Raw genomic sequence first — 23,754 nt, forward strand, 5'->3', positions numbered from 1 at the left:
TTAATACCGAGGTGTTCTTTTTGTAACCTGTGATCTTGACCCTGATCTGACCGAGGTGTTTTTTTCTTAAGCAGGAACTGTTATATACCGGATGACTATTGTCGAAGGTTTAGTAGCAGACAACTGGTCATGTTTGTGTTTACGGCTGACATTTCTTACCCAAACGCTAAGGTCTGTTTTCTTCAAGGACAAACTTTGAAAAAAAAACAATGAAGTTACTTGGTTGTAAATTTGTCTAGATGAAGATGGATAAACAAGAACCAACACAAACATGTTAATTACAGAGTCATTTAACATTAATTCTTCACGGCTCTGCTATTTTTTCGTAAACGACCAATTAAACAACGAGAAACTAACCCAGATGTATCTGACCTGCCATAGGTCCAACACCCTTCTGCATCATTTGATACCTGACTTGTGCATATACTTCATTTCACCCAAGCATAACTGTCAATAGCTTTATTCATTTGTCATTGTACAGATTGTTACACACAACAAAATTAGCCCGTGGAAGTGACACTGGACACACAGCAACAGTGGGCTTCATTTTACTGCACCAGAGTTTTTGGTGGGTGTTCAACACACCGCAGTCTTGTCGGTCATGGGATTCAAACTGGCAACCTTCTGATTTGAGATTCTGTAACAACTAGGATACAAGCTGGGCAACCGTTGACGTTTTTAATCACCTTTCAGTTTTTTATTGTTAAATCTAAGAGTCCCCACAGTAAGTTGACAGTGACGGCAATCTTTTAAATTATGATCCTATTCAGAGGAAAATAGACGATAAAGCAAAATTCGAGACCTGTGATTGACAGCTGGACTTTCCAGTAAATTCTAGGCAATTGTTGTAGGTCATTTGCTTAAATCATCCAATAACAGTCCATGAGCAGAGTTTTATTGGATGCTTCGAAGTTTTGCTTTAGTGCTTGTTTTCCTCTAAACTGAATAACAAACTTTGACACCAGAAAACTACGTCCATATTTATACATGGTCTATTCAAACAAAATAATTAACAGGGAATTTACCACTGACGCTGACGTCTCTTTTAATACATACAGTACCTTTATTCTTTAAGAATAGCATCAACACAGAATAGTTTTAATAACTTTAACCTATATATTATATTAATTTCAGTACATACACAGAAAAAAAATTTGCAGCTTTTTTTGTTGTATTTTCAGATGGCTTATGTGTTTGCGCACATATTAAGGCCACTGGTGGTGGTTAATGACATCAGATGAGTGACGGCCGACTTGCCGTCAGTGGAAGTGCTCCACCTTTTTTCCCTCCATCCTTTTTTGTCTCTGTGCTTCTCTTTGTCCCTCATTTAAATTTCACCTCTAGACTTTTCCTGCAGGACAAACAGACCTTTTCCTGCAGGACAAACAGACGCCAGTCAGACGAAGGACAATGGCGTCGAGCTCAAAGTTAATTAAGTCCCTAAAGTGATTTTGCGTGAATATTAGTTTGGGTGACGTTGGAGTTTTGTTGTTGAGAAGTGCAGGAGCGGACAATGCTCACATTTCCGGAGTTAGTTGAAAAAAAACAAACTGCTGCTTCAACTTCAAATAAAGATAACTAACTTATCTGTCTTCCCATTGGTGTCATGCTCAACAACATAACCGATTGTATTAAACGGTGTTAAATCTGACAGCACCAGGCACTAGATGCAACTATTTAAAGCATAGAGCAAGAAGATGCATTTCTGACACTTCCACTGCCAACTGTGCAGGGCTGCATTGCACAGTAAAATGTAGCCATCATATGCTGCCACCCATGATAGTCCAAGAGTCCAAGCTTATATATTTTATAAGGAAAAATACATATATATACTCAAAGGGGAACAATGGTAACTTAGGGCACACCACAGTATTAACATGCACATGCAGCATGCATACACCTTTAATGTATGTCAGGGTAATACCTGGTTTTGTTACAGGGGTAAGACAGAGGGGGAGGGAGTTGTTTAGGCTGCATCATCAAGAAAAGGGAATCGTGAAGAACATCACTCAACCATTTGACACAAGTGAATTAAATTTATAAATATGTGAGTAAAAAAAGAAGGTGTAACACTCTCAACTGGGATACAAACATTAGCACTGGAGACAAATACACTAGAGCTAAGTGTTGGTGTCTTTATATTTTTACATTATGACATCTGAATTTAAATTCTTTACTTTCTGAAGAGATAATTTAGCAGGAGACGTGTGTAACATCTTACCCTCCAGATAAGTACGAGCCACAAACTTGAGAAGCTCATCCAGGAGGATGACAGGGATGGAGAGCTTCAGCACCATCAACCACTGCTCCACGTTCAAGTGAGTGAGTTTGAAGATCATCTGCCAGACAAAGAGAAGGAGAAATATGACGTCCGCTGCTCAGAATGTTCTCAGACAGAGACAAACCAATCAGTGAATGTGCAGGATAAAGCCGTGTGTGAGAGAACACAAACGTGTGCATGACGGGTAAGTGCGGGGGAGTGATGTAGGTGCAAGAGGTGAGACTTACGGGCAGGGGGTCGACGTAGATGATCATGAAGTGAAGGGACATGGAGAGGGTCATGGCAGCCATCAGCCAGCAGTTGCTCCAGGGGGGCATGCGAACCAGAGACTGGTTCTCAGACAAGCTGGGGGGTGAGGAAGAGGAGAAGTGAAGTGGAGATGGAAGTGGGGTAATGCATGTGTGCTGAGGTGGATGCACAAAACTAGATATACATGAAAAATCTGAAAAATCTTACATCACGGCAAAAGCTTTTTTCAAACTGAACAACCTGCAATTTGTTTTTTTAGTCCAACCTGTTAAGAGCGTTGCACATCTCAATGGTGACCAACACAGACAGAGCCATGGTCATGGGGGGGGCAGCCTCAAACACCTCACAGTGTATGCCCTCAAAATCTTCATTGTCTTCGCTGCACTGCATAAAGTGGGACTGAGGGAAGACAGAGAGAAATGTCCTTCAAATACTGTCGCAGCTGTTGCCACGTACAACAGATAAAAGTCCACACTCACCAGTTGGTAGAAGGTGACCATTGGTCCTTCATCACAGTACAGGAACCACCAGGCGGCAGCTGCTACAGTGGCAGCACCGACATAACCTGGAAGACATGGAAACACCTGGAATAAAATACAAGGTCTTTTGGATTTGACATGTTTTGTAGTTAAAGTAGTAACGGATACTACTGAGGTTTTATTTATGTGGGGTTTTTTTTTTCCCGGTCAACTCTTTGACTCGTGTCAGTGAACTTTACCTCCAATGGCCAGATATCTGAAGAAGAGCCAGCCGGAAATGAGCGGTTCCTTGGGGGAGCGTGGAGCTTTGCCCATGATGTCCAGGTCTGGGGGGTTGAAGCCCAGTGCAGTTGCAGGAAGACCGTCAGTCACAAGGTTGACCCACAGCAGCTGGACAGGGATCAGAGCCTCGGGCAGACCAAGGGCAGCCGTGAGGAAGATACTGAGGAAGAGGAACAATTTTCAGTCTCAGTGATGGTGAAGAACTGTTTTAGTTTTAAGCCTAGATGTAAGTCTGGTGCTAACCAAAATGTGTTCACCTGTTCAAACGAGTTATTGCAAGATATAACAGTCAAGAAAAAGCTCAGTTATGCCAGTACTTCTCAAATAGGGGGCACGCGGAGAGATGCCAGGGGGGGCGTGAGGGGCTTCCAGTGGTATATGGCACACCGGACATAAGTGTAACACTGTTGTAATGCTTGAATGATAACAAGCCTCCAGTCACTAGGTGGCAGCAACTCATACAGTGGTTTGTAAAGATAAAAAATATACAGTGTTATCAGGTTCTCAATAGTATTTCAATTCACAGGCATGTGAAAACTAAATTAGGTGTGAAAATGGAGGGACTTACAGAATCACCCACCAGCCCAAAGTACTTACACAATCAACCCTTGACTTATGTCACAGTAATACGATCGTCCAGAACTCACCACACGACCTCGCCAACATTGGAGGAGATGAGGTAGCGGATGAACTGCTTCATGTTGTTGTAAATGGCTCTGCCCTCCTCAACAGCAGACACAATAGAAGAAAAGTTGTCGTCAGCCAGGACCATCTCAGAGGCAGACTTGGCAACGGCAGTGCCAGAGCCCATGGCGATGCCAATCTCCGCCTTTTTCAAGGCAGGGGCATCGTTCACTCCATCTCCAGTCTGAGTGGTGGACAGGGAGGACATGTGGGACCCACAGATTGTGTTAGCGGACTGGTATGCAGGGAAGAGTATTTAACTAAAGCTCTGTCTACGCACCATGGCCGTGATCTCGTCAAAGCCCTGCAGGAACTCAACGATCTTTGATTTGTGGGACGGTTCAACTCTGGCGAAGCAGCAGCCTTTTCTGACGGCGTTCTTTTGATCGCACAGAGAGAGGTCGTCAAACTCGCGACCGGTGAAGGCTTTACTGGTGACATCCTCGTCCTCACTGAAGATGCCGATGCGGCGGCAGATGGCCACAGCGGTACCCTTGTTGTCACCTAAGGAGAAAGGATGTAAAATGANAATCCTTATGTTGTGTTGAAGGTTCACATTGAAAAGGTTTGATTACAAACAAACAACTACTGACCAGTAATCATGATGACTCTGATGCCGGCAGCTCTGCACAGCTCAATGGAACTGCTCACTTCCTTTCGAGGAGGGTCAAGCATGCCCACACAGCCCACAAACGTCATGTCGGTCTGAGGATGATGGGAAACAAGGTTCAGTTTCCTGTGGGGTTGTTTTTTTTTCTGCATGTCTTAAGTCTTTCCTTCCCATCCTCTCAGACTCACCTCATAGTCTGCAAACTTGGTGGAGTCTTCCAGTTTCATCTCCTCCTTCTTCAGGGGACTATCGCAGGTGGCCAGAGCCAAGCAGCGCAGAGTGTCACGCCCCGTCCCCCACTCCTTGATGACTGACATGATGTGGTCTTTGACCTGTGCAGTTAAAGGCACACGGGTGGTGCCAACTCTGACGTAGGTACAACGGTCGATGACGCCCTCTGGAGCTCCCTGAAATTAATCCAAAATTAATCCAAGAAACTAAAGCTTAGAGTTGTCTTTTTTAGGATGAGAAGGACCAAGAAGGATCCAATAAACTGAGACTTTATATATTTACAGTCAATGAAACAGCGCTCACCTTGACAAACATCTTGTTCCCGACAGAAGCTTTGGGAGACTTGGCAGGTGAGCAGTAGACGGACATTGACTTCCTGTCTCTGGAGAACTCCAGGGTGAACTCTTTCCTCATTAGCTGTTTGATCACCTGACAGGTCGGGAAATAAAAGCAACATGATGGAAGACCTTTTTTCGATCTGGCGACGTTTGAAAATCTCAATGCATCTCAATGGTCACTGAAGTGAAGTGAGTCAAACTGACTCCTCCATGTTGAGGGTCATGTTGTTCGCAGACTTACGTTGCAGCACGTGTTCGCCCTTTCCACTTTGGACAGTCCTCGCACCTCAGTGCTGAACACGTTCATCTTCTCCACCAAACAGCACAGAGCTGTTTCTGTAGCTTCGCCCACTTTCTCATAAATACCTTTGGACTGTGAAATAAAGGAAGTAAAGTGAGGATCCAGGTCAGGATGGGAGTTGTAAAATCAAACTTTGCCTCTGCACAGACCTCGTTGTAGTCCAGAGAAGAGTCATTGCACAGAGCGCAGATGGTCGCCAGCTCCACCAGTCCATCGTACTGACCACACCTCACAGACGAACCGTTCTTTGTACTGCCAGAAAAACACAAAACCGTGTTAAATACCGTTCCTCAACTTGGGCTGTGCCTTCACTGGAAACTGTTCAAACTCTTACACTTCTCCCTCCGGAGTGTACTTGGAGCCTGAGATGTCAAACTGACCCAGGGAAACGTTGTCACCATCCATTTTATCAATGACGAACATCTGTACGGAATAGACGACAGCTTTTAATATCAACTCCTTTTTGTTGTGCCGGAGTTACTGCGGCGGTAACGAGTGTGGACCCACCTTGGTTACACACATTTGGTTGGTGGTGAGGGTACCGGTCTTGTCTGAGCAGATGACGGAGGTGCAACCCAGAGTCTCCACAGAGGGCAGGCTTCTGACGATGGCGTTTTTCTTTGCCATGCGGCGTGTTCCCAGAGCCAGGCAGGTGGTGATGACAGCCGGCAGACCTGGAGAACACAGAAGAGGTGGAAGGTGTACAGGGTGAGAGGAAAAAAGTCAAGAGTCAAAAAAAGTTCACAAAATTTCCTGGAACTCCTGTTTTGAACACAGCACATCAAAGGAATGCTGAGACAGATATAGAGCAAAGTTCCATCCTTCATAAAATGACCAGATGAGCTGTGGTCATAGTAGTATTCTTTGTACCAGAACACCTGCACCGTAGACACTGTGCCATTTGGCAGGTTGATCTGTGGTGTCCCCAACGCACCAGCTGGAGTTCATCCAAACTAACTTTGATCTTCTTGGGGGGGGGTGGGCAGGAGGGGGTTCTGCAACCAATGGTGAGATCTGTGTTCAGATTCTTGGCAAATGCAGCTCTCATAGTGGAGGTGACAAGAGAGTTCTGGAAAGCTTCCAGCTCAGTGACATTATGGTGGCATCAATGTTTGCAGATGATGTTGTTCTATTGGCATCATGAGACTGTTGGCACCGTTTACAGCTGACTGAGGTCTGAAGGTAAGACTTTTGTCTTCTGTCTTTGTTCTACTTTGAGACGTCACTTATTTGGGTTTAAAATCACACACTGTTGTTACTCTTCACTTTTCAAAGAATCAAATGAATGGTTGATGTCACCCCTCCCACCCCCTGAAAACTTCTCAGAGTGTAATGTATCCAAAAGGCTATTAAACTGGCCCACCTCTGTAAAGATCTATCTTGAGCCCTCATATAGTTTTTAATGAACGGGGAGCTGCTGCATCATCATCATCATCATCATCATCATCATCATCATCATCATCATCATCATCATCATCATCATCATCATCATCATCATCATCACACAGAGCAGCTCTATAGCATGAATCTTAACAATGATAATCTTCATGGGCAACCAGACGAAGGTTAATCCCCATGGTTTACCTTCAGGAATGGCAGCCACAGCCAGGGCCACGGCGATCTTGAAATAGTAGATGGCACCACGGAACCAGGAGCCTCCATGGACCGGGTCATTGAAGTGGCCAATGTTGATTATCCAGACGGCCACACAGATGAGGGAGATGACCTGGAGGAGAGCCGGTCAGTCAAGGAGTGTGCTACAGATATTTCACATTTTTCACGTCTGTCTGTGTTTTGCTCGTCCCAGCCACCTTAGAGAGCTGCTCTCCAAACTCGTCCAGTTTCTGCTGCAGGGGCGTCTTCTCCTGCTCGGTGGCAGCCATCTGGTCACGGATCTTACCGATCTCAGTGGACACCCCGGTGGCCACGGCGATACCAGTGGCTTTTCCAGCAGCGATGTTGGTTCCCTGGATGATGATTTACAGAAACTGGGTTCAGCTTCTCAGCTTTTTATCTTAATCTTGGAAAGCACTCAAGTCCTCGTCGTGGAAGTAACTCCTACTCAAAACTAACATATAGTTACAGTTGCTCGATGTCAGTAGTCAGGAAGACAGACTCACAGAAAACAGCATGTTCTTCTTGTCCTGGTTGACAGCGCGGGGGTCCGGCACGGCGTCAGTGTGTTTGATCACACTGACGGACTCACCTGCAGAGAACCAGAGTGCATGCATGAATAAAAAACGACAGGCAGAGACATTTTACAGTAGGTCCCTGTGTGACACCCACCAGTGAGGATGGACTGGTCCACACGCAGGGTGGTGGACTTGATGGAGATGATCCTGATGTCGGCTGGAACTTTGTCGCCAACTAGATGGCGCCGCAAAAAAAAAATCAGAATTATAAAATAGTGATTTATTCAGAAAAAAGGTTTGACTACAGTTGGTTTGGTGTTAGTGTCACTGCAGGAGTACAATAGGATGGAGAAATGCAGGGGGGAGGAAGGGGGGAGGGGGTGGCAGGGGACAGCGTTGTTGTTGAAAACTGATCACACGGTCGCAGTCAGGGGGTGAGGGAGACCTTGGGGAGATCATGAAGTGAAAGAACAGGTGTATGACAAACAGAGGGAGAGGGTGAGACAGAAGAGACGTTTATGTAAAGTGTATTTATACTCCAGCTTGACTTTCTCCTTCTCTCCCTCTCTCTCACTTGTAATTCATTTATTGCCCCTTCAACCTCCTCCCCATGGCTGCATTAAAGAGGCCAAAGTTCAAAGAGATCAGTGCTGATGACACCCCTCCTCCCCTGCTTTAATAATATGTATCTAAAGAACTTTTTTGTCAGAATTTTGTTTTAAATTTGCAGGTGATCATGAAGTTCGTAGATGAACAAGTGAACAAGTTGTCTTAGGTAAGTGTCAGCCATGAAGAATACGGTCCTTCAAAAGTCTATTATCTGCAGGGGAATGGCAATTTTTCACTGATGTTTTGCTTTTCAGTGATGCCTTGTTGATGATGTGGATGTGGTGAAATGTTTGACCTTCTGTTTGGTTAACGATTAACTTAATTATATAATTGAAATCTCTCTCCTTATGTACAAAAATAAATGGTCTTGATTTGCGAAATAAAGAAAAGTAAACCCCTCATTGTCATGAATCTCACCTGAAACCTCCACCACGTCACCAGGAACGATCTCCCTGGCCTTGATTCTCTGCACACTCTTCCTGTCTGCCCTGTACACTTTCCCCATCTCAGGCTCGTACTCCTTCAGAGCCTCAATGGCACTTTCTGCATTTCGCTCCTGTGACAGAAGCACAAATAAAACAATACACGTTTAAAAAAAAATGAAGAAGATACCTCAGGGAGGACAATGTCCCTACTTGAGGACAGGATGTTCATTTCAAAACTGTTTACAGAGTCATTAGCTGGGGGTGGCGGGCAGTGGGGGGGGGGTACAAACAGGTGTTTTTGTAAGGTGAGATGACCATCTGTCTGGATGGAGTCCTGCTGGACGGCAGGTTGACGATCAGATGTTCAGATCTGTCTGTGATTTCTCCTAAGGTTGCCCTCAAACGCCTCAAAGTGTAAAGCCCAACTTATACCAGCTGCCCTCCCTGTCTCTGTCTCCCTGTAAACCCCCCATGTGTGAATCCTTGTGCATAGTTTCCAAATGACTGGCACAGCATTTAGATGAAGCCCTCATTACACACACACACACACACTTGGTGTGGTAACTCGATCGTACCTCTGTATTTTTACCGTGGGCTGCAGTGTGTATTGTGTTGAAAACCGTGACAGTTCCCTGTTCTTCAGCACACCCTGCTCCCTCACCTCCTCACTCCACTCGCCCTGTTGGCTTAACCTTTTCACCTCTCAACCTCTTGCTGACATCGCTCATTACATTCTGGAATGGAAGCGCGTGTGTGTGTGTGTGTGTGTTTATGCTAACTGTAAAGGACACAGATGGAGACCATAAGACCATCGTCGTATATGATTTAGTGTTTGTGTGTGTGTGAGAGTGTGACTGTTGCTAAGTTAAAGAGTCTATTTAGGTGTGTGTAAAAAACTTCAGAGGCAGGTATGTCTGTCAGTGTGTGTGTGTGTGTTCAGCTCACCAACCTGCCACACTCCAACAACAGCATTTGCAATGAGGATGAGGAGGATGACGAAGGGCTCCACAAAGGCAGTGACAGTCTCCTCGCCTTCTTCAAACCAAGCCAGGACCTACAACAGACAGAGAGACAGACAGAGACACAGACGTTGTAATACAAGTTGAACACAAACACTGAGCACCTTCAACTGCAGAATGAAAATAATCATTGAATCCTAAATCTATCAATCCATTTTCTACAGCTTATTAATGTGATGCTAGTCTCTGCTAAATAACACAATTCTGGAGCCGCTCAGAGGGAGGAGAGGAGCAGGGAGCTCACGTCCTCCTCCAGCATCAACTATGCATTTTTTTTCGCCATTTGTCTACGATCTAATCTGACATTTTTTCCCCTTATGTTAAAATCTTGAAAGCAGAAGTATATCACAGAAAACATTTTAGTGGAAATGTGGGGTAAGTGGACTGGTGTTTATAGCACCCCCTGCAGGTGAAATGACTTGCACATGTTCTAACCCAGAAGTCATGTTTTGTTAGCTTTTCAGTTGGATGTTTCATTAAATATTTTGTCAAACATTTTTATGTTTTTTCACTTTGGAAAAATGACAGATTTCATTTTTTTTCTTAAAAAATTATCAAAATTGTCTTAAAGCGCAAAAACAATTTTAGGCAGTTCAGGTGTAGAGTCTTTCCTCCATACACAGTGTAACCCATGTGGATGTTACATCAAAGTTCTGTTTTCGGAAAGGCTCTGTGTTGACATTGACACAGATTAGTTGCGGGCCAGTGGAGCGAGAGAGGAGCGGGGAGCTGACATCCTCCTCTGGCATCGTAGTCTTTTAGGGTTTTTTTTTTCATGTGTCTTCGTTCTAATCTCACATCTCTTCTCACTCTTCTCACCCTTATCTTAAAATAAGCTCCACTGCTCAGTGGCTGCCGTCTGTCTTCGCCCTGCGTCCCTTTTCAAAGACAGAATCGATCTCCACAACGAGCGTCACAGCTTGTCAGCACATCGCAGCGGCAGGACATTCCTGTGTGTATGAATAGGATGGCTGTGTATTTGCAGTATTTAGTGTTCTCTCTTTTAGAAACCGTATACGTCTATGAATCTACAGCTCTCGTTTGTCATTGTAGCAAACAATGCCGTTGTGCAACCCAACCCCGGACTCTCCCCCCTTCGCTCTCCTCTGCCTCACTCTCTCTGCCTCGTTCCTTCCATCTCTGACCTTTGTCCAAGGATACAGTTTCTCACCCTGGCTTGAGACTTTCTTAAAATAAAGCCGTGTAGACACTGACGCACAGACACACACACACATACACACACACAACTGCAGGGCCTTCTAGGGTCAGTCAGTGACAGCTGTGCACGGAGGCCAAAGGGCAGAGATTGAGGATTAAGACAATGTGTCCTGCCTTGTCTTCTCTGCAAAACAGTTGCGGACAGGAGGTTGGGGGGGGGGGGGGGGGGGGGGGGGGGTGTGGGGAGGGTGAGGGATTCCTTGTGTAAATGAGTGGGGACATGAGTCCAATTGTAATTTAAGAACCCCGGTGATGTGGGCGCCGTGTTTGGCGGTCAGAGTGCACGAGTGTGCACGTAATCACAAGAAAAACATGAAAGGGCAGACGCAGTTTACACTTGGACGTGTAAATGGAGCTGGAGTCACTGTTATTCCTGTTGTTCTGAAGGATCTGCTCTGGTTCTGTTTTATGAGACGCGCTGCCGAAAGCAGACACACGCAGCATGAAGTCACCGTGACGACCGTGAGCAGCTCATCAGAGGCTGCGCTGCTTCATTAACGATATTCATTATGTTAATCAGTGGTGATAATAAAAAACAGGACCACTGCCACTTCACCTGCACCTGCTAAAATTATAGTTTATTTACCTTTTTTTCTCTTAATTTGATCATAATTTAAAAAAATTTTAAAATATATTTTTGTATAGTTTATATCGTTGTTTCCTAAAGACTGGGTCGCAATCCTCAGGTGGGTCGCAAGAATTATATGAATTATGTCTATTGACTTGGGTCGCGAAGGTTTGTGACTTTTAAAATAAGGGTCGCCAGAAAAGAAGTTTGGGAAACACTGGTTTATATATCAGGCAAGAAACATCTGTCTCTGCAACATTAGCTTCTCTCCATTTCCTACACCTGGTCATAATCGTGAATGTTGCTTGTTTTTAATGGTTTGGGCAAAACGATTTTTAAAGTTTAAAGCTTTAGATTTCAATGGTGATTTCAAGGTGAGGTTGTCCACAAATATCATCATAAGCAGGAAAACCCTCTATATTCAAAGGTTAAAAAAAACAACAAAACTTAGTGACTGAGGGACTTACGAAGGAGATGCAGGCTGCCAGGAGTAAGATTCTGACTAACAGGTCCTCAAACTGTTCCGCCACCAACTCCCAGATACTCTTTCCTGTAAAAAAACAAAAAATCACATATGCTATTCATCTGAAGGTGGTCATTAAACACCAGCTGCCCCTGTATGTGCTTTTTTGGAATTTATGTTTTTTATTTAATGAATTATTCAATGAATGATGATAATTTAAAAACAGAAAGTTGATAACTAAGTGTTACATGGTGATTAAAGAGTATTTAAATCATCTGCATGTCTGAAGTGAAATTTTCTAATATTCCAGTCACTATTTTAGTGACTGTGCACACAGTGTGTGTTGTTGACATATTATTTGTGTCGTATACAGTGAGTATCTGGAGACTTTTCTTCACAGGAAGTCCAACCAGAGGCAGAGCGGAGTGAAACGATGCCGTCTGATGGACAGCACATGAACTTCATATGTGAGCAGAAGGAAAGCAGGCGTTGGCAGTGAACTCACCCTCCTCTGCTGGAAGCTCTGCAGGAGAGAGGACAAACAGGGAATATTAACAATGCACTTTGTATTTCTTTGTATTTTTACTGCCTCTCTCTGCAAATACTCTGCAGATATGTCACGCCGCCCGCTCCTCATCCATCCTCGCACAAATTAATAATGCCTAAGTGGCAGCTGCTTTGTTGAGGCCTTTCTGTCCCACTGCCAGCGTCTGACACAAATATAGAGGCTGAAGAAAGTGACCTTCACTGTTCCCCTTAATTGCCCCCGTCTGTTATTATAGTGCGCTGTTACTGCGTCAACATCCATTTGTTCGGTCTACAGTTTAAGCAATTTTATTGCCTAAACTCACAATTTGATTTTTTGTTTTGTTAGCACTGAATGCATGGAATTATTTTTTATAAATAAATTCAAAATTGAATTATCTTTAATCAAAAAATAAATCCAGAAGTTATTAAATGAAATCTAAAGCCCTGACACACCTGCCCCTCAGTCATTGGACCCTGGATCTTGTTTTTATCCCTGGGTTAGTTTCCCTCTCATCAGACCGTCATCAACCACATCAGTGGCAGGTCGTTTCTCAGTGCTCTGTGGTCTTCTTACTCAACCTTCTCCCCCTTCTTCTTGTCCTTATGTCCTTTTTTTTTTATTTCAATTTTCCTCCCTGGCCTTTCACCTCAACTTCATCCACATAACTGACACCTGGAGGCTCAACCTCTTCATTTTACTTTTTGTCAATCCCTCTATACTCTTCCTTCCAACTTAACCTTGTGCTCATCCATCAATCCAACCATCCATCCATCCATCCATCCATTCCTTCTCTCTCACCGTTGTAGCCATACTTGTCCAGGTTCTTCTTGACCTGTTCAGGAGTGAGGCCCGTTTCCTCAGTTACGCCAAAGTGGGACAGAACGTCCACTGACTCGCTGATGTGTGCGTTCTCCATCCTTTAGAAACAGAAAAAGGAAAAAAAAAACAAAGATGTCAGGTGTTGTGACCCAGCAGCTCTGAAAAAAAAAAATAAAGTATTGATCACCCACCACTTTTCTTAAGTGTGAGAAGTTAAAAAAAAACTGGCCACCCCCTGTGTTCACGCTCTCTCTCTCTCCCCCTCACTCTCTCTCTCTCTCTCTCTCTCTCTCTCTGATGCTCACCTCCAGGAGCCCTGGACCAACAGAAAGTGCAACCTGGCAAACTGTCCTGAAAAGTTTTATACAGATGAAACAGTGGCCTCATTGGTGCTTTCTCAACATGAACTCAGCGCTCATTGGCTGAGAAGAGCACAATTACGTAGGCAGGGCAGGGATGGCCCTGGCCTGTGGTAAAGAATAGGCCGGGGGGCAGGGGGGTGGGAGAGAAGGGCAACAAATGCAGAGGGGCTCCACTGCCTGGCAAGCTGGAAATAAGATGTGCAGAAGGGAATATGCAGGGTCAGGACAATGAGGAGTGGCCAGATAATGACTTTCTGAATGAGAGGTGAAGGGACACTGGTGGGTGTCTGAGTCACACGCAGACTTAGGTGCATACGTACAGTGTGTGTGTGTGTATATATATATATGATTATATACATAAACACACACTGTGTGCAAAAACTGGACATTAACCCCGGCCTTCAGTTCTTCCAGTCAGATAATGGGTCTTCAGGATTAAGCCTCTTAATTTCCTCTGCAGACTCATTACACTTTATGCCTTTTGACATGTTTCACAAAACAGTACAAATAATTAATTTCTTTTAACAGAGTCAGACAAAAAGGAAATTGAAATTGTCTCAGTAAAAGTTTTAAATTAATATTCAAAATTATTGAAACAAACTGATTTTCATCTTTTCTGTCTGAACCAAAAGACAATCGCTGCCTCCACTTCACTTCTGTTTTTTTATTTTTTTACTCCCTTCTCCCACCCAACATCTGTCTCCCTCGTCTCCCCTTCTCATGTCTGTGTCATTTGAAGGTTTAGGCCTCCGTGTGCTTCCCCTCTGACCTGGACTTCTTCACTGAGGCCTTTCTGCTGTGGTGCAAAGCTCAAGGTGGCTCACTGACATTTACCTCAATCTCTCTGAGGAATCAGGTTACAGGTGCTCGTTTGGAGCGCTGTGCTCTAATAAAACACTGCAGGGACAATACAGCACCTCACACACACACACACATACACAACACACACACACACACACACTCAACCATCTCACATGATCATTACTGGGAAAGATTAGTTGTGTGTCAGTGAGAAAAGTTATTTGAGTTCTTTGCTGTTTATTGTTTAAAGCTTCAGGGAAGTTTTTTTTTTTCAAAGTCAATCAATAAAGACAGTGTCTTTTAATAGATGGGTCAAAATTACATTTTCCGCTTTTCTTTTTGCCGATATCCAATATGACGATATTGTCCAAACACTTATTTATCTGTACAAACCACTGTATGAGTAGAAAATTAATTAAATGAGCCGCAATGCTGCCATCTAGTGACCTTTGCTTTAATATACAGCCGTTTATCCCCAAGACTATTTTTGGGGCACACATCATATGACAAAACCCAGGCATTGCATTATCGGGTGTTCATTATCGGAGGAAAAATCGATAACAATTTTTACAGATATTACATAATATACTAATGTCGGGTCGATAATATCGGTCGGCCAAAATGATCGGACATCCCTAATTAATACCTTAGCCTTAATGTGGCTAATGTCGCTACTAAAAAGGTTTGCAACATTATTGCGTTTCAACTTCCCTTTTCCTCCCTATCCTCTAAAAATGATTTTGTACATAATGATTTGGAGCTGGTATGGAGACGAGCTGAGTTGTGATGTAACAGGCGTGTGTGAGAGATTGTTGGCCGGAAGCTCAGCGTGGGAGGTGGGAACATCAGGACGGGCTGTCATCAGTGATAGATCCAGAAAACACTCCGAGGTTGAGAGGGAGAAGGAGAAAGAGGAGGAGGAGGAGGAAGAGGAGGAGGAGGAGGGCCAAAAAGTCAGAGCAGAGCGGCAGCACCAGTGGGTATCTGTGTGTGTGTGTGTTTGTGTGTACGATGTGTACACTAACTACACTGTATTCTTAGCTGAAGCAGCTGGGGTTTGAAGTGCCTCACTGTAACTGTACCTATAGCCACAGTTGTGTTCCCCTGGTATAAATAGTGTGGTGAGCATGTGTGTGTGAGCAGCTATGACACAATGGCAGAATTTCCATGTTCTTTCAGGGAAGTTTGGGAATGTGACACCCTGGAGATGAGAACCCCTCCTCCTCCCCCCCAAACCCTCAGATGCTGCGTTGAACCTTGAAGGTGACATCAAGGTCACTTCCTAGTTTCTACCCCACAAGATGTTCTTCCAGGTGAAAGCTTTATTATTTGGAAATGTTTAAAGAGTTACAATGTTTTAACTTTTTTCCTAAAATAACTGGGAAAGACGATGTTTATTATAGTAACTGGTTCATTCTTCATTCATAAACTGTGGCCACCAGGCTCCTCTCTGAGTCTTCAGGGCAGATGGAACTTTGGGTTAATTGAATAAAAATACTGAATGCAGCAAAGGTGTACACTCTGCTGATATGGCATTTTCTGCCGTCTGTGCAGAGAGAAGTCGCATACAAGCTCCATAATATCAGGACAGGGTTTCATGATTCCTGGAAGCACCTCATTACTCTGACTTATTGTACTGGCGATCGCGCTAATGACACAATCAGCACATGTGCCCACTGTGCGTCTCTGTGCCCTGCGGTGTGCATCTCCCTGGGTCAGTAGAGTCGGAGGAGTTTGGCATTCTTGGAGCCACAGAGTATATTTAACCCTATGACTTCCCAGTGCCGCCATATACGGGCCTGAGTGTGGATGGGCTGGGAATGATCCGAGTACACAGCGCTGGAGAAATGGCAACGCTGACAAGGTGATGGATGGAGCAACGAGCAAGACTTCAGACTTTCTGGTGTTTGGTACATGAAAAAAAAACAAAACTCAAATTCAGAGAAAGATGTTCCTGCTGCTGTTCCAGGAAGAGTTGACTTTCATTCGATGGGTCTCCCATATCATGAATGGTCTCACAGTGCAGATGCCATGAAAGCTTTTGGCGGCTGCAGGCACAAAAACAAGTGTAAGACACATGTGAGAGGATGTGGAAATGTGACCTTGCACACAAGTCTCAACATTCTGAGTATGTCACAGTGTGTTCAAGTGTTTGTGTGAGACACAAAGACCAACAGACACAGTCTATGGCATGTAACAGACAGGTGTGTGTGTGTGTGTGTGTGTGTGTGTGTGTAACCCAGGAATAGGGCTTGGGTTGGGATAGCACTTAAAGCTTAGCACCATTCCAACTAAACACCTGTCACACACACACACCATTTATTTTTTTCATATTGCAACAGCTTTCAAAATTAAAACTCCTCAGTATTATATATTAACTCTCTCTATATATATTAACCTATAATTAGAATCCAGGTTTTGTATTAAGTTTGAAGTGGGAAAGAATTTCCTAAATAAAAATAAATAAATAAAAGCCCTCCCAATTCATCCTTTAAAATTCTGTCATCAATTTTGAGATTGGATATACTGTGTATATATATATATATTTTTTAAGGTTACACTACAGTTTGAGGTGTACGGCTCCAGAGACCATCTGTGCTCTGCCTTACAGTCACAGCGCCTTTTGTAACAGTTGTTTCTATAAGTGCCGTGTAGATAATGTTTACATTACAACACGTGATGTGCATTTAGATTTTCCACTGATCCTTTAAGGCCCGTCAATGAAGTCAAACAACATGAAATCACTTGTGTGACAGTGTGTGTGTGCACTTGCTCTCAAACAGGTGCGCCGTCTCGGTCATTCTCAACCCAAGCGTCAAGGTTGAAATGCCACTAATTTACAGTACATGTGGGCAAATTGCAAGCGACGAAGGGCTGAAGTCAGGGCTTGGTGGATGTCGGCCCTGAGGCCTATAAATCACCTGCAGTATGTGTGGAGCTCCATGACTGCTTCTGCACTGCAACCAAAAGAGTCCAGTGGTGAAAGAAGAGCAGAGTAAATAATAAAACACTGAGTCCATCGCTGGAACAGACCTCTGTTTGTGGTGTAGAGCCAGATGATGGTCTTTTAGGAAATTAGGCAAATGAAAACACAACTGCTAGCCTTATACCAAAAGGTCATGCATCTAAAATTTAAGGAGGTATTATTTTGTAGTTGTCAGATATCGAAATAAAATCATAGGTTAGACTATAGTTAGAGGTTGGTTTAGCGAAGGGATGATATTAATCTGCTATTTTAATTTCTTTATTAATATCTTTATTTTCTATTTTTTGTAATTTATTTAAAGTTTTTATTTATTAAATTATAATTTTTATTAGGGTTATAGTTAGAATTTAGGTCAGGTTAACATTAAGGTAGCTTAAGAGTATCATTTAAAATTATATTTAAATTATTTTTGTATAAATGTTTACTTTTTAACTTTATAAATTATTTAAATTTATTTTTACATCATACTGTACTCATAGGACCACATTAGCATACTCAGTTAATACACCTTTTAAAACTATTTTGAATCTTGAATATTATAAACTATGTTAGACATTCATTTTCTGTGAGAAAAAATGTTTTATGACAATCAACTGATAAATAAGCAATGCAATAAATTGATAAAAAAAAACCCTGCAAGTTAATTCTGACCTTTTTTCCTATACAATTATTTATCATGTTAAAATTGGTGTAAAGATGCTGTCAGTTAATGTAACATGTTTACGTTGTCTTTAACAGTCTAGAAAGTTGATGTGAGGGGTCGTGGCTACAAAGGGCCGCAAAAATAGTTAGCTGAACAGAAGGTCCCGTTTCTCCAGAGCCGGTTGACAACACTTTCTATTAATAGTGAGGATTGTCCTTGGGTATTTTTATAAAAGGAGATGGTGTGCGAGTGTGTGCACGAGGAAAGTAAGGTAGAAGGGGATGACGTTTTCTCAGAGAGGACAGACAGAGGAAGGATCGTGAAGTTGATGCACCTTATGCACCAGTGCAACCAGTGCTACATTCAGCAATGTGTTACCTATACTTTACTACCTTTACAAAACATCCTTCTTCAGACTTCTGGTCATTTTCCAAACATCAGTTTTTGTCCATCTTTTTTCCCCCCAAACAGGACAACTTTAACATCTCTCACTTTCTGTGTTCCTCTCTCTCTCTTGTTCTCTCTCCCCACTATTTTTACACTATTTTTAGCCTGCTCTGGGGTTTGAAGGTAAAGTTGTGTCGACCCCTCATCTCACCCTCCTGCTCCAGGCCTTACAAGGACGCCCTGGTGGACACAGTTGCCCAGCTACCCAGTGTTTGCACCTAAGCTGTGAAGGCCCAGCGAACACCCTGCACCTGCCCTTCATCATCTTCATTTTCAACATCACCAATCCCCCCCGTCCTCCTTCAAAGCATCCTCTCTCTCTTGGTTCAGTTTGCTTGTAGAGAAGAGATGACAGACAGGATGCTGTGTGACTGAGCTGTCGTGATAGGCTTGACAGAGGCAACGTGGTAAAAGGCAAACAAAATCTTTCCGAATTCATATAAAGTGGATCAAAGATGGGGTTTGAATAAATGTTACTATTTTAAAGTCAGTCACTTTGGGCAATAAATCACAATGGTTTCACAGAAAAGTAATAAAAAAAGGACAATAAAAATCAATAAATATAAAAACAAATCAGAGGACACGTCTAAATACAAGCTGTGACATGACATTAAAGGTAGTTTAATAAAATCAGGCTATTAATAGCGACATTAAAGGTAGTTTAATAAAATCAGCAATTTGTTATAAATAGCTTGAACTTCAGTAATCGAAGGGGGAGGAAAGACAATCATGCAATCATGTTCAATTTAACCATTAGTCATTTATTTTCAAATTTTAAATGAAAGCACAATCACAATTAATGGAGAAAAACAACAAACAAGGCAACCATGAAGTGACTCCTTGACGTGGCCAAAAAACACTGATGAAATAACTACAAAAGATTGAACATAAACTAAATCTTTATTGATTCTGTCCTAAAGGATTTCACATTGACTGGTCAGTAGCATTTTTGGAGGATGTTGTTGTACCATAGATGGACCAGGTCCCAAAATCAGATGGATCCAGGTCTGATTTTGGAAACTGCATCTATGGTGCAGCAATCAGTAAGAATTAATGGCTGGATTTCAACAAGCACCAAGAAGAAGGGTTAGGAAGGTAGTGGTGTAGGTTAGTGGTGTAGAGTGGTTAGTAGTGTGAAGGAAATCCAGCTCATTAAACTCTGACTGATTGTAAACTAAAATAAAGCTAAATAAATAAATAAGCTAAATAAATCAAGCGTGTAGTTTAACTCATCAGTGACCAAAGACCACATCTTAAATTATCCATGAAACATCACACTTATTTGTAAATGGTCAACCTCACAAAACAAAAATCCATAGAACAGCTGGCCAGGCATTATAACAGAAACTCCTGTCAGCTGTGGTGGGCCTGGGTCAGAACCTGAACATGAATAAGTCAAGTAAGTTTTTTACTCAACAACAAACTGACAGGGATTATAATTTAGTACGAACCTTAAGACACCCAGGAAGGAGGCAGGTCTGGATCATGTTGGCTGCAGTGATGACCTGATCAGGATAAAACTTCACCAAGTTCCATTCTCTCAAGTCTAACAAAAAAGCAAAAATGAATTTCTGTAAAAGGGGTACGCAAATAATCTGAAAAAAAGTTTCAGCTTTGCGAAAAGAACAACATTGAGGATTTGCTTACATTTAGCCAACTTCAGCTCTCTGGGGTCCATCCCAGACGGCGTTTAAACTTTGGACTGTGTGAACAGACAGTACGAAACCCAGACACACCATTGCCCTGAGATGTGTGAACCCTCCAGCAGCAGCAGCAGAAATCTTCTCCAATGACAGTGATGGCTCCTGTACTGGGTTAAACAGCCCGACACAAAGTAAACCAGCAAATGAGTTACAGCAACCAAGACACTGGACAGAAGAAGACAACATGAACAGAATCTTTGATTAAGCCAGTAGATTTGACTAGTTCTTAGAATAGAATGGTTCAAGTAAAATGAAAACCTATAGAAAGTCAATCATTGTGATCACCTTAGGTCCCTCTAACCAGGATCCAACTTCTCCATTCTTAGTGAACTCAGGTCCTTGGAATCCTGGTCACACAGATCAGATCAGTCAGTCAGTCTACAGATTAAAGTGAACACATTTAGCAATGGTTAACGTGAAGAACAAACCTGAAGATGTCCTGTGGTTGAGAAGATCTTTCTACCAAGGAGTCGGTCCACCTGTGGTACAGTCTTACCTGTTTAACTGACTGATCTTACCACATTCAGTCAATCAGGGCAGCTCGGGTGAAGCCTACACTGCCACCATCGAACAATTTCACACAATTAACTCAATTAATATACACAAGTGGATTATTGTCTACCATTTAGCCCACAACATTTTTTCAAATGTTTCAAAGTTGTAAATATTAATTTAACCTTTACCAAGTCTTGGGTTGTCTCTTTGCCAAGTATATTTTCTATTAAAGAATCTAAATGCACAACCTAACCTGTATGCCTATAAGATTACACTACAGTATTTATGAATTAAAAACTATAGTCTTTAGTAGGAAATCCACTTGGCAGAGAGAGACAAGCCAGATCTAAAGGTCTAAACTGTTTACTGACATTAAAGACAATTTAAGACCAAATACTGTCACAGTTTGATAATAAGTGGTGAATTTAAATTTGACATTTTAAAACAAAATCTATGGGCTGAACAGTAATTTAAATACAACAACTGACAACTTCATAGTGGCATATACTCTCCACTGTTAGCATAGAGATAAAGGTGAACATACAAACAATGAACATGTGTACGTAGACAATTCTAACAGTCAAGCAAAGTTACACTAACTCTTATATTGACAATGATACATGTTACAAAAGCAAGTGAAGTTACATGGATATACATTTGAGAACAAAAATAAGAAAAAAAAAAGTGTACAACAGCAGGCAAATTCACATGACTTTTAGAGTTCTTGACATCCATGTTGATAGGTGTAGTCGGGATCCAGGAAGTCACTCTGCACAGTCAGGAAATGGCCATCCAAAATTGTGGTGAAGAACCAGGTCATCCAAAATTGTAGAAAATTACGACGTTGTCCAAATTGTAGAAAATCGCCGCAATGTTCAAAATTGTAGGACCGCAAACAGGGCGTAAATTTGTGGATTTTTTTTAAATTATATGTTCTGCCAGTGGAGTAAATTAAAAAGCTGTGAATGTTCCTGAGACACTATTGAATGGCCACACTGTGAAAGAAAGGACAGAAGACAGCTAAGAGGAAGTGCCACGATGGCTCTGAACCCATTATTGGACATCAGCCTTTTGACACAGCGGCCAAAACAAGGCATCCTCACAGTTCAAACTAAGCTAACTTTCAGGTTTGGAAACAACAGCCCTGGTTCTACATCTGGTCCCACACACACAGATTTGAAAGAATACGCTGGAAAAATTCTACTGCTACTCTCCATAACTTCTAGTTTTACACATTTTAGACTGAACGTTGGCAATTATGTTTACTTTTACACTGACCGACAAGTAGCGATTATAGACGCAAGATTTTTATGAAAAACAGACAGGATCAGCACGGCAGCTGGAAAAAAGGTCATGAAAGAGCGCAGGATCAGCCGGCGGCTGGGAAGAAACAGAACCAGTGTCACTTACCTTATGTATCACATTTTAACCGCGCAACTAATCGCAATTTACTTTGTTTTTTCCCTCAGGTTCCTCTTCTTCCTCCAGATCTTCAGCTGTAGCGTTGGAAAACATTTAGGAACACAGTGGGTTGAAGATGCAACACTGCATGACGCCGGTGTGGTTTTTGAAACTTATCCAAGTAGGTTAGACATTATTTTGATAAATGTGAGTTGTACGATTATTAGACGCCATTGTTCAGCCTTGTCTTAATAATTAAATTAGATTAGGCTACATTATAGAGAAATAACTCTGCTAATGTATAATTAATAAGCACTAATCTAAGGACAGGGACAGATGGAGGCCGACAGCATAGCCAGCCAGAGAAGAAAATAATAAAAAGATTTGGACTCACCCTTTGTCGACAGCACCTAAAAAGTAATAACTGTTACTGCACACAGAGACAGAACATCTTCACACTCTGACCACAAACTGCTGAGCCTGAAACCACTCCAGTCATTCACACACTTCAAGCTCACACCACTCTCACAGGCATTACATTAACTACAAATCCTGAACAATCACAATCAGAAATCAGACCCAGAGCCAATTATTACCTAATTGCTCAGCAGTTCCACATGCACACCATTGAAAAGGGACCAGAGTCACAACAACCTGCTGCTGACCACCTTAGAGCAGAGGGCCAGCCACGACTTCACTGGCTGACTAACCAGCCTCCTGTTTATAACTCCTGCTCCAAAACCCAGATTTCACAGACTATAAACTCAAGACAGGAAAAATAGAAAGGAAACAAAGAAGACAAAAAACAGGTGGCCATTTGCTGTTCCTATAACTATGCTTCTCACACACACACACACACACAAATGCACACAGAGATGCCTAGTGGCCTGGTAGAGCACAGCAGCGGGACGGCAGCCGCACAGAATAAAATAATAAAAACTCCACTCCTTACTGTGTTGAAGATCTTCAGGATGACCATTCTGGAAAATAAACCAAACGAGTCAAGTTTAGTACTGATGTTTCAAAGTTAGCACACAGTCAAATAATGTCTTTGAGTAAAAAGAAAACCTGAGTTTGACTCCACAGGTCTCTCACCTTTGTCTTTCAGTTTCAGGAGCGTACTTTTATGCTTGACAACTTCCACCTGGTCTCCGTGCGCAGAAAAAAATCCCCACACATCTGTTTATTTAAAACAGATCTTGATTAAAGGTTTGATACAAAGTAAATCATTTATTTTAGAAACTCACTGTAGAAGACACTGAAGCTGAAGCATAAACACTAAAATGTGATTCAATGAGTGAAAACGTTCTCCAAACAGTCCATGAGTCCAGCATAGGATAGACATTTTTTTATAACTAGTTTCATTAAACCAAATAAATAAACATTTGCTTCCACTTCCGGTTTTAGTGAAGCCTAAGCTACTTAGCCAAATGAATTAACTGAGTCTAAAAGGCTAACGGTAGGAAATAAACAGCCAACTGTCTCTTACCTTTCTATTTGTGTCGTTCATCCGGACCAGGTCGAGTCGCCATGTTGAACTACCACCGGGAACCTGTTGCTTTTGAAACACGCGGCGAATTTGTCGGCGTCTGACGTTACACAGCGCGACGGAAGTGGGGTTTTTTTCTGGACTGTTTTGCAGCATTTTTGTGACGTAACTACACCGGAAAACAGCGTGA

The 23,754-nt window shown here is 42.5% G+C and overlaps 1 protein-coding gene across 4 annotated transcripts; it reads right to left on the reverse strand.

Moving 5' to 3' along the window:
• Positions 1 to 58: 58 nt before the first annotated feature.
• On the reverse strand, positions 59 to 23,676 carry atp2a1 (ATPase sarcoplasmic/endoplasmic reticulum Ca2+ transporting 1). 4 transcript variants are annotated; one of them, XM_025064197.1, is made up of 28 exons: positions 23,565 to 23,676; positions 23,171 to 23,254; positions 23,028 to 23,055; positions 13,217 to 13,335; positions 12,395 to 12,412; positions 11,894 to 11,976; positions 9,571 to 9,675; positions 8,614 to 8,752; positions 7,742 to 7,822; positions 7,576 to 7,661; positions 7,267 to 7,422; positions 7,040 to 7,181; positions 5,963 to 6,129; positions 5,790 to 5,878; positions 5,605 to 5,707; positions 5,396 to 5,527; positions 5,120 to 5,245; positions 4,774 to 4,992; positions 4,569 to 4,680; positions 4,256 to 4,479; positions 3,939 to 4,159; positions 3,249 to 3,451; positions 3,010 to 3,095; positions 2,796 to 2,929; positions 2,509 to 2,626; positions 2,222 to 2,339; positions 1,925 to 1,971; positions 59 to 1,374 (listed from the first exon to the last, which is right to left on the reverse strand). In XM_025064197.1, exons 4-27 carry the CDS (start codon positions 13,332 to 13,334, stop codon positions 1,967 to 1,969), a joined length of 2,985 nt encoding a protein of 994 aa, XP_024919965.1. In that variant the 5' UTR covers position 13,335; positions 23,028 to 23,055; positions 23,171 to 23,254; positions 23,565 to 23,676; the 3' UTR covers positions 59 to 1,374; positions 1,925 to 1,966. The 4 variants fall into 4 exon arrangements, with proteins under 4 accessions (XP_024919965.1, XP_024919962.1, XP_024919964.1 ...); XM_025064194.1 differs by lacking the exon at positions 1,925 to 1,971; XM_025064196.1 differs by lacking the exons at positions 1,925 to 1,971; positions 23,028 to 23,055; positions 23,171 to 23,254; positions 23,565 to 23,676 and adding an exon at positions 13,543 to 13,583.
• Between the last annotated feature and the right edge of the window lie 78 nt (positions 23,677 to 23,754).

This window comes from Cynoglossus semilaevis, chromosome 17, assembly GCF_000523025.1.
Source record: "Cynoglossus semilaevis isolate Cse_v1.0 chromosome 17, Cse_v1.0, whole genome shotgun sequence".
In the NCBI taxonomy this organism is placed as follows: Eukaryota; Metazoa; Chordata; class Actinopteri; order Pleuronectiformes; family Cynoglossidae; genus Cynoglossus; species Cynoglossus semilaevis.

Coding starts and splice junctions, on each gene's coding strand:
- atp2a1 (XM_025064194.1), bottom strand. CDS start 13,334: ATGGAGAACGCACACATCAGCGAGTCAGTGGACGTTCTGTCCCACTTT. Junction 8,753..9,570: donor CTGTTGTTGGAGTGTGGCAG/GTTGGTGAGCTG, acceptor CTTCTGTCACAG/GAGCGAAATGCAGAAAGTGC. Junction 4,160..4,255: donor TTGACGAGATCACGGCCATG/GTGCGTAGACAG, acceptor TCCACCACTCAG/ACTGGAGATGGAGTGAACGA.